Source organism: Caretta caretta, chromosome 4, assembly GCF_965140235.1.
Source record: "Caretta caretta isolate rCarCar2 chromosome 4, rCarCar1.hap1, whole genome shotgun sequence".
Lineage (NCBI taxonomy): Eukaryota > Metazoa > Chordata > Testudines > Cheloniidae > Caretta > Caretta caretta.
The window spans coordinates 146,258,094-146,268,403 of record NC_134209.1 but is presented as its reverse complement, the minus strand read 5'-3'; the positions used below and the strand labels follow the sequence as shown (position 1 = coordinate 146,268,403).

The 10,310-nt window shown below is 47.6% G+C and overlaps 1 protein-coding gene across 1 annotated transcript; it reads left to right on the top strand.

Annotated features, from left to right (window-relative positions):
- Positions 1–2,984: 2,984 nt before the first annotated feature.
- Positions 2,985–10,310, top strand: LOC125635117 (vasotocin-neurophysin VT). The gene is made up of 3 exons (XM_048846379.2): positions 2,985–3,184; positions 8,833–9,034; positions 9,999–10,310. The coding sequence occupies exons 1-3, from the start codon at positions 2,993–2,995 to the stop codon at positions 10,160–10,162; spliced, it is 558 nt and encodes a 185-aa protein (XP_048702336.2). The 5' UTR covers positions 2,985–2,992; the 3' UTR covers positions 10,163–10,310.

The following is a 10,310-nucleotide window of genomic DNA, read 5'->3' as shown; positions in this document are numbered from 1 at the left end:
ACCCAGGTGCAAGCCAGGAGTTCCCCTCCCTCAGAGGCCAGGCCTCTTCTGACCTCAACCCAGAGCACTGAGGTAGCTAGGTCTCCCATTGCATCTATCACCATGGTAGCTGCATCCTCACACACAGGAGAGCGAGGAATGTAACGACATCATTCAAGCTGCTCCATGCTCGTCTTCTCTGCAATGTGCTTGGATGAGCTGGATCGGTCCCCGTCCCTCAGTCTCTCCACACGCTGTATGACTAGAATATTGCTGGGAGCATTGACTAGAATTCCACAAACCCAGTGAAAGTCAGCTGTGTCTTTGTGCTTCTGTCCCTGGGTGGCTAGTGATTTATTTGTGAATCTCCTGGGGTTTGAAGCTGGAGGTTAAGAAGATATTTATAACTAGCACCCCCTATTATTAAGATTGCCCAACACTTCCCATAGTAAGACCCTGTTTTCAGTTGCTTATAACTTTGCCAAACTTTTACTGTTTGGGCTGAAATTTTCCATGCACCATGTCTGCCAGGCTTCCCACTTCAGGTATCTGAATTGAAAGCAAGGGGACTGTCTCTCCTGTGCCCATGATGCTCTCTCTGCTGGGCCCAGGCAGTGTGGAGGAGGAAGCTGCCTGATTCAAATGCAGAGGGAACAGGAGCCAAACCTGCATGGGGGTAGAGCAGACTCATGAGCATCATAGTGGGAGAATGGGATTGGAGGTTGACAGGGAGGAGGACATGGGGAGACTGGGAGATGAGGGAGGGAGGGAAAGTAGGACGGATGGTTGGGCAAGGAGACTGGGAGCAGTCCAGGAAGCCAGTGGTAGGGAAGAGACATGACTGGGGCAGAGACAGGTTGGAGGGGATGGGAACCTTAATTTTGGCATTTCCTAACTTTGGAGTGCTTGACTTTGCAACATTAATGTCCTCAACATTGTGTGTAATTATATAGCTCTACACACAAAGAGCAAGCAAGCAATAATGCAAATCACAGCAAAATGTACACATGATGAGAGGGACGACTAGACATGGAATTGTAATATGGAGGCTGGATCATACCTGAGGTCTCTCTAATTCAGTATCCTCTTTCCCACAGTGGCCAATAGCAGAACAAAACATTATTTGGGGCTGGGAAGTTACTCAGCCTTTAGAGATAGAGGGGAGACTGACTGTCACGGGTGGGTACCAAAAACCACCCGTGACAATGTTTTTGCCCCATCAGGCAATGGAGCTTAACCCAGAATTCCAGTGGGCAGCAGGGACTGTGGGATAGCTACTTACAATGCACCACTCCGTAAATCGATGCTAGCCACGGTATTGAGGATGCACTCCACCAACCTACTGTGCTTAGTGGGGGCATACACAATCGACTGTATCAAATCACTTTCTAAAGATCAACTTCTGTAAAATCGACCTAATTTCGTAGTGTAGACATACCCTAAGTGCCTTATTCATATAAGTCAATGGGAGTTTATCCTGACTAATGATTTTGGGATTTACCCCAGAGAGGTAATTGCTGTGGCTTCTCCCTCCTCACCTTGCTACAACTAAACTACCAGGCAGAAACAAAAGGCACAAGTCTTTTTGCAATGTGGTAAATGTTCCCCGCACAGCAGAAAAGCTTCAGGAGAACAGTCTTGTCTGGTAGTTAAGTGCACTGGAATGAGACTCAGGCGAGCTGGGTCCTATTCCTGGCTCTGTTGTGTTGGACAAGTTTGTGTGTCTGTTTCTTTCTGTCTTGTTTATTTCAATTGTAAACTCTTGGGTGCAGGGCCTGTCTCTCACTATGTTTGTACAGCACCTAGCACAATGGAGCCCCAGGCTAGCAATCATTAATATACGCGAGCGTGAGCTAGCATTGTTAGAAAAAAGGGACAGCTTCATGCCAGGGTTAATGGCATGTGGCTCAAGTTTAACCTCAATTGTGGATGCCTTTGATAGTCACCTAACTGTTTATACAGCACTAGTGGTGTGGCAGGGGCTTCAGAGGCAGGTGTGAAAGCAATGGGCCTGATTCTCCACTGCCTTGCACCTTGCTCCATCCTTTACACCTGTGCAATGGGAGGGCAAAGCGTTGGCGTTGAGCCCTCGCTGGGCACAGGTGTGAATGGCTGTGCAGGGTGAAGCTGGTGAACAAAACCCAGAGAGCCTGATTCTGAGCTTGCCTGCGTGGAACTCAGAAGCAGCCCCACCCTGGCGAACCAGGCTCGGTGAGACCGGAAGCGTTCACAATGTGAAGACCCAATCTGGGTTACGTGGGCAAGGCTTACTCACCTGAGTAAGGGGCAGCAGGACTAAGCCCTCAATAAGCAGAACCCATAAACTACGCCAGCAAATGCATCCCACAATACATTTTATATCTGGAGCCTCAACTGCCCTCTGCGTCCGCTGTCAGCCTCCAGGTTTCTAGACGGGGCCAGCACCATATTACTGCAAGTGGTGTATCCCAAAGAGGAAAAGGCCTTTTACCCTTAGGAGTCAATACGCTGTGTGAGTGGGATGCTCAGCTGGTGTAAGTCGACACAGCGCCAACGATTTCAGTTACACCGGTTGTAGATTTGGCCCCACGTGCCGCTCCGGAGGAAATGGCTGGGGCTGGTTCTCCTTGTGTTCCCAGGATGATCCATTGGCATCAGTGGAGTCACTCTGGAATAGCACAGGGGTGAGTGAGATCAGAATCAGACCCAGACACCCAAGCCCCCCATCCCCACCCTGCTACCCCTCCCCCCCCCACCTGTTCCCAGGTTCCCTGCTGGGATTTCGCATTGGGCTGGAAGGAAGAATTATTCATCAGCACCCAGCTAAGTCTCAGAGGAGCTGTTGAGCCCAGTCTGGCTGTTTGTGCTTCTGCACTGAATCACCTCAATTACAGGATTTACTTTGAGTCTAGTTTGGGAAAGAGGTTTAAAAAAAAAAGCTCCCTCCCCCTGGCAGTGGTGACAAAGGCCAAGAAAGGCGTTACGTCGGCACCAGGAGGGGTATAAATAGGCAGCTGGTCCAGAAAGGAGCCAGATGCAAACAGGAGGCTGGAAAGCAAACAAAGCTTCTCTCTGTGCATGTGAGAGCCTGGCGCCCCCCTTCAAGATGCCCGAAACCTCGCTTCCAGTCCCCTTCCTCTGTCTTCTCGCCTTGTCTTCAGCCTGCTACATCCAGAACTGCCCTCGAGGAGGAAAGAGAGCCTTGCCCAACACAGAGCTCAGACAGGTACGAGAGGGGCTACTTGCGGTGTGCGTAGGGTGGGGTGGGACTAATTCTTCGCTGTGTGGTGAACTGTGTTCCCATACAATGTGTGTGTGCGTGCGTGCAAGTGTGTGTGTGTGTGTGAGTGAGTGAGTGTACTTCAATACTCTGGGCACAAGGGACTGTCTTCCAGTCCTGGGTGTGTTCAGCAAACTCCTATGTGGAGACTCTATTCGAGTTCTGGGTGTGAGAGGGACAGGGGCAAACTCCTCGCTGGCTGGCAGCTAGATTCAGCTCATTGGCCTGAAGCTCAGATTGGCATTTTCTAAAGCTCCTAGTTCTTGCTCCAACTTGCTTCCTTTACAGAAATGAACTTACATTGCTTTGAGCAAAGGAGCTTTGTATTGACGCTTCTTAGAGACGGGGGGGGGGGGAATCTCTATTTAGATTTAGGAAAGGTGCCTCTAAGTCCCCCTACCCTCGGCCCCTACTTGGAAGCTGCAGAGAGAAAAGCTAGGGAGAAAAATAGGGAGCCAGTCCTTAAATCGACTGAAATTCTTTGGACTGGGAAACTGGAGGCGATGGGAGGGAAGTGGTAAAATGATGGGTACTTCACTGGAACTGGGGCTGTGCCTCCTAAAGAGGAACAGCAGACATTCGTGATTTCCTTCTGCCACCTAACACCCTTTTAATGCAAGCTTGTTCCACAAACTTTAATAGTGCTTTTGGCTTGTGGTTAAAGAACAGAATGTTTGCTCTGTTGCTAGTTGTAACAGCCTCAGTAACGCACTCGCAGAGAGAGGACATCTGAAGCCCATTTGAAGAGCCAAATCCTCAGCTGGTGTAAATCATCTTCAATAGAGCATGACAACACCAGCTAAGGATCTGACCCCCAAGAACCCAGGACTTGTATTTTCTTGTGGAAAGTGAACAGATGAAATTTCTTTTAAGTTACAGACCTTCCAATGTACTTAGGGTGAAATCCTGGCCCCACTCTGGTCAATGGACATTTTGCCGTTGACTTCAACGCAGTCTGGATGTCACCCTCAATGCAAATGTGACGTACCAATAATGTATTTAGGGTAATTTCAGAAAGAAAGGCTATATCATAAAAGTAATAGCACCAGTGCATTTGAAACACACATTGATTTACATGAGGCACTACTGTGTTACTTTCTTAAACCATTTCAGTCGTAGCAAAGTGTTTGACACCATTTCATTTTGGTTCTACCACATTTTGAGCAGATCTGAACACAACAGTTACCTGAGAAATTTATATATCAATTTGTAGGCATGCAGGTTAGAACAAGAGGATTTAAAATAACCACAGTTAATGGGATTGTCTCTTCCTATTGTGGCTGACTTGATTTTTAGACAACGTCTCTGATGTATGGTAGCTTGTCCACCTATGGAAAGTTGGTCCCAAAAGTGTTTGGGCCATTAAAGAACCTAACAAATTAAGCACCATGGACAGAGCCACTGTGCTAACCAATTAGAGCCTGTGATCAGCTTTTTAAACCAGTTCCTTCTGATCAAAATTTGAATGCAAACATCTCTAGACCACAATTTAATTTTCCATTTCAATAGGATTCACTGTGGCTGGCTTTAGACTGATGTGGCTTCTAAGTGTAATTACTAAGGTTAAGATTTTGTCACAGTTATTTTTAGTAAAACTCACAGACAGGATGTGGGCAATAAACAAACATTCATGGAAGCCCACAATCTATCTATGATTTTTACTAAAAATGGGGGGGGAGCGGACCGGGGGTGGAAGAGACTACCGGCACCAGCCCCCATTGCCGACAGCGGTGGCTGACAGCTGCAGGCCCCTTGCCATCCCAAGTCACGGGGCTGAAGCTGAAGCAGAAAATGTCATGGAGATCGCTGAAAGTCACCGAATCCGTGACCTCCGTGACAAAATCTTATCCTTAGTAATTACTTTCCCCTGTGGTTTGTGCGTAGGCACGATCCCACTGCTGGTGGGCAGTTATTAAATGAGGGGACCTTTGACACAGAGATACACAGCATGGGCCTGTATTGCCTCCCGTCACTGAGTAGCCTTTCCCTTTTATCCTGAAGAGAGTGTGCAAAATATAGCCCCTTCATATAACAGTCCACAGTAAGCTTCCTACGCTAACTGTGAGCTGGAGCTATATGGATTATAGAGCACAGGAGTTAATAATAATGCCTGGCTCTTATGTATCACTCATCAGCAGCAGATCTCAAAGTGCTTTACAAAGGAGGGCACGGTCATTATTCCCATTTTACAGATGGGGAAACTGAGGCACAGAAAGGTGACATGACCCACTCAAGGTTATCTACCAGGCCAGTGGCAGAGCCAGGAACTGAATCCAGGACTCCTGAGGCCCAGTCCAGTGCTCTAGGCAACCAGCCCACACAGACTTGTTCCCTACTGAACACACCCTACCCTTCTCTCCTGGCTAAATCTGACCGGTAGTGATCAATGGCACCATGTCTAGTTGGCAGCCAGTATCAAGTGGAGTGCCCCAAGGGTCGGTTCTCGGGCCAGCTTTGTTCAATATCTTCATAAATGATCTGGAGGATGGTGTGGATTGCACCCTCAGCAAGTTTGCAGATGACACTAAACTGGGAGGAGAGGTAGATACGCTGGAGGGGAGGGGTAGGATACAGAAGGACCTAGACAAATTGGAGGATTGGGCCAAAAGAAATCTGATGAGGTTCAACAAGGACAAGTGCAGAGTCCTGCACTTAGGACGGAAGAATTCCAGGCATCGCTACAGACTAGGGACCGAATGGCTAGGCAGCAGTTCTGCAGAAAAGGACCTAGGGGTTACAGTGGACGAGAAGTTGGATATGAGTCAACAGTGTGCCCTTGTTGCCAAGAAGGCCAATGGCATTTTGGGATGTATACGTAGGGGCATTGCCAGCAGATCGAGGGACTTGATCGTTCCCCTCTATTCGACATTGGTGAGGCCTCATCTGGAGTACTGTCTCCAGTTTTGGGCCCCACACTACAAGAAGGATGTGGAAAAATTGGAAAGCGTCCAGCGGAGGGCAACAAAAATGATTAGGGGACTGGAACACATGACTTATGAAGAGAGGCTGAGGGAACTGGGATTGTTTAGTCTGCAGAAGAGAAGAATGAGGGGGGATTTGATAGCTGCTTTCAACTACCTGAAAGAGGGTTCGAAGAGGATGGATCTAGACTGTTCTCAGTGGTAGCGGATGACAGAACAAGGAGTAATGGTCTCAAGTTGCAGTGGGGGAGGTTTAGGTTGGATATTAGGAAAAACTTTTTCACTAGGAGGGTGGTGAAACACTGGAATGTGTTACCTAGGGAGGTGGTGGAATCTCCTTCCTTAGAAGTTTTTAAGGTCAGGCTTGACAAAGCCCTGGCTGGGATGATTTAGTTGGGGATTGGTCCCGCTTTGAGCAGATGACCTCCTGAGGTCCCTTCCAACCCTGATATTCTATGATTCTATGATGGAGAGGCTACCCCTTCCCTTAGGAAGCAATTGCAGAGCCAAAGTGAGCTTTCTGTTAGGCTGTTTTATTTGCTATTCATCTTAAGTCCTCTCTTCTCTCATATGGCTAATAAGAACATCCAGTATTAAAATACTTAATGACGTACATTGTGGAAGGGATACTAACCCCCATACTGCAGGGGTTAAGCAAATCTCTAGGAAAGACTAGAAGGAGCCCTAATGCAGGGGGCAGCTTATCTCACATCTGCCTAGTATGGGGCTCTTGCACCTTCTTCTGAAGCATCTGGTACTGGCCATAGTCAGAGCCTGGATACTGGGCTGGATGGACCCTGGGTCTGATCCAATCTGGCAGTTGCTATGTTCTTTCTTAATGTGACCCCATCACTTCTAGCTATTCCCCTTTGTACTATCCTAAGTAATTCCTCTCACCCGCTTGAATGTAATGACCCCCATCCCTTCCAGAGGTCATCAGCCAGGTTGCAACTCAGACCTTCAGCACGACAACACTGATCTCTAGCACTTGAGCTAAAGGGATAACTCTGTTACTGTTAATAGCAGTAGGTTGTTATCCTCCAGTGGGTGGACACACACACACACACAAAATGCACTGTGCTAGGATTGGTTACACTGACCTCTTTCAGTGTTTGTAGAATCATGCTTACCCTCCCACCCTTAGTCACTGCTTAGCCAGACTACCCATATTTAACCCTTTCCCTCTTTCTTTCCAAGACTGTCCCTCCAGCCCCCGATCACTTTTTGCTGCTCTTCTTTGAACTGCTTCCAATTAATTAATATATTTCTGTTAATGAGGTGGCCAGAACTGAATGCTGGTGGTCTCAGCAGAGCGGTACTGAAAAGAGCACTTGTACCTTTTTACCCCATAATGCAATAAACAAACATATTGAAAATTCTAGTGGGGAGGAAATTCCCTTGACTAGGAAGTTCTAAACATGGGAGCGGAATTGATGTAGCCCTGAAAGCAACATCATTCTACAGCTTGGCTCTAATTCCTTTAAGGCTTGAAGGCATCTTTGCAAGAGAGCCACCACCATCCATGAATGACATTGGCTTCCATATAATATGGTGGAAGGCAAATTGTAGGAGACCTTTAAAACAAGACTGAACAAAAGGAGGCACAATCTGGCATTGCCAACAAGGGAAAGAGCAGACAATCCAGTAAGCCATTTCTGTCTCCTGGTTTTTGGACAAAAACGATGACTGCTAATGCCAAGCGCTTATCTAAACCACTGGGAGCCACAGAATATTTAAACCCTGCACTTACTTCCAGGGTTTGAGAGAGTGAATAAGCTCATCCTTCTGCTCAAAAAAATAAGTTAACTTATAGCATCATCTTCCATGGAAAGATCTGAACCCAGCTGCTATTCTATCAACTGAAAATGATTGTCCCCTACATTGGTAACCTTACAGGGATGCATCCTCCATTGAGAAAGCTGCATTTTACTTCAGGGGAGGACGAATATTATGCTTAAAGTATTTGTCGGTTTTATAAATACCTGATGAGGTAGGTATATATGGCTCAGTTCACCCACTATTGAAATGCAGATATCTAGTAAATGGAATAGGTGCCCAGATACTGCAGTGATGGGCATGGGATACAAACATGAAGGGGTGGAGGGAGTTTGTTAACAGCACAGCACCTAAAGCAGAATATCAGCTCCAATTGAAGCTGCAGGGGGCGCTCAGGGAGGCAGGATGTAATTAACTGGGTGCAGTTCTTCTGGGACACACCCACTCTTATGGGCTCTTTCATTGCATAGAGGCCTTGCCTGCAACAGGTGGAGAGGGAGAGGGAAAATGTGTGACCATGCAGCTGGTTTTAGGGTTGATCTCAAAGACCCAGTCCTGCCTCCTAGCTCAGGTTAAACACCTGCTGAAGGATTTGGCCCATAAAATCAGCTAAGAATTAACCGCCATTCAACACAATGGGAATTTTGCCATTTATTTCAATGGGGAGCAGGACCTGGCTCACAACCTTCAGACCTGGCTCACTGGTTATAACAGTGTCCCATTCATGCACCCGATTCTCCTGGCTGGTTACTCCATGGACTCACCTCTGATTCCCAGCGGTGAGATCAGGCCCCGTGCTTATACCATGCATGAGGGGTTTCGCTGTTCCCTGAGAATGAGCCTCCCCCCATTCGCCATGCAGCCCCTGGCAGGCTGATCTGTCTCCTGTCTTCCCAGTGCATACCCTGTGGCCCCGGGAACAGAGGGAACTGCTTTGGCCCCAACATCTGCTGCGGAGAGGAGCTCGGCTGCTACGTGGGCACTTCCGAAACCCTGCGCTGCGTGGAAGAAAACTACCTGCCTTCCCCTTGCGAGGCCGGCGGGAAAGCCTGCAGCTCAGGAGGGAGATGCGCTGCTCCCGGCGTTTGCTGCAATGATGGTAATAGAGGCGTACCCCCCTACCCAGAACAAATACAATGGAGAGAGGAGGCACCTCAAATAGTAACAGCCTTTGCTTAGTGGATCATCTCCTCTCCTGGGTACTGCACTGGCCCCGTTTCTGTAGTAGCTGAGCCCCTCACAATGTTTAATGTACTTATCCTCATAACACCCTACTCTGTGATGTAAGGAAGTGCTGTTAGCCCCACTTAGAGATGGGGAATTGGCCACCGTCAGCAGCAGGATAATGAAAGAGATGGTATGATCCAGAATGTCAGCTACTTGACTCTTGGATTGGACCATTTCTGGAAATACAAGTAACAATAATGGACCAAACCTGCCTGACATTTTAGTTTTTGCTCAGTCATGAATCAGGACAAACTCCTATTGACTTCCCCGGTGGGGCGGAGGGGTTGCTGAGTAACTGACCTCAATGAGCATTTTGCAGGAGTAAGGATTTGACTCAACACAAAAGCCTATGGCTTATATGACACTTTCTATCTTCAAAGCTCTTTACGAGCATTAACTAAAGAGCTCACCAGACTCAAAGGTAGGGTTGTAAAAGTATTACTATAATCCCGATCTCCCAGATGGGGAAACTGGTTTGCCCAAGTCTACATAGCATGTCAATGTCAGAGCTAAGATTACAACTCAGGAATTTCGGGTTCCCCACTTCCAACCTCCATTTGTAATGTATTTGCTGGCAATATGTTATTCATCCACGATGTCTCTGTTTGCTGTAGTGAGTTCCAGACAGGTTGTGGTCTCTGGTAAACAAGGGAGACAAAGCTGGAACATAAGCTCCGTGGAAGTCTTCTTGTGGCTGTAGGTGTAGCTTTTCTGTTTAATAAGTCCCTTCTGTTTAAGAAAGTACATGGAATCACAGCCTATGACACCAGTCCCTGGAACCCACTGCTTCATGTAACATCAGTGATAACACTTTGGTTTCTTTTCTTGTGTCAAAGAGAGCTGCACCATGGATACCATTTGCCTGGATGACGATAGTGACAGAAGTCGAGAGCCCTCAGAGAAGAACCTGACTGTGCTGGATGGCTCGGCGAGTGACCTCCTGCTCAAGCTGATGCATTTGGCGAACAGGCAGCAACAGGGGAAGCACCAGTTCTACTGAGGGAAAGAAGCAAGATCAGAGATGAGTCTAACAGCGAGTATGTTGCTTACATGCCGCAGCACCTCAGAAAACCCTTACGAGATGTAAAGGAACAGCCCTTTGAGAGCATTGTAAATATGTGGCCAATAAAGTCTTTTATTGCACTGTG

What these genes read in the sequence shown, in the direction of transcription:
- LOC125635117 (XM_048846379.2), top strand. Translation starts at nt 2,993, where the DNA reads ATGCAAACAGGAGGCTGGAAAGCAAACAAAGCTTCTCTCTGTGCATGT. An exon ending in CCAACACAGAGCTCAGACAG is followed by an intron (nt 3,185 to 8,832) that starts GTACGAGAGGGG and finishes CTGTCTTCCCAG; the next exon opens with TGCATACCCTGTGGCCCCGG. An exon ending in CGGCGTTTGCTGCAATGATG is followed by an intron (nt 9,035 to 9,998) that starts GTAATAGAGGCG and finishes CTTGTGTCAAAG; the next exon opens with AGAGCTGCACCATGGATACC.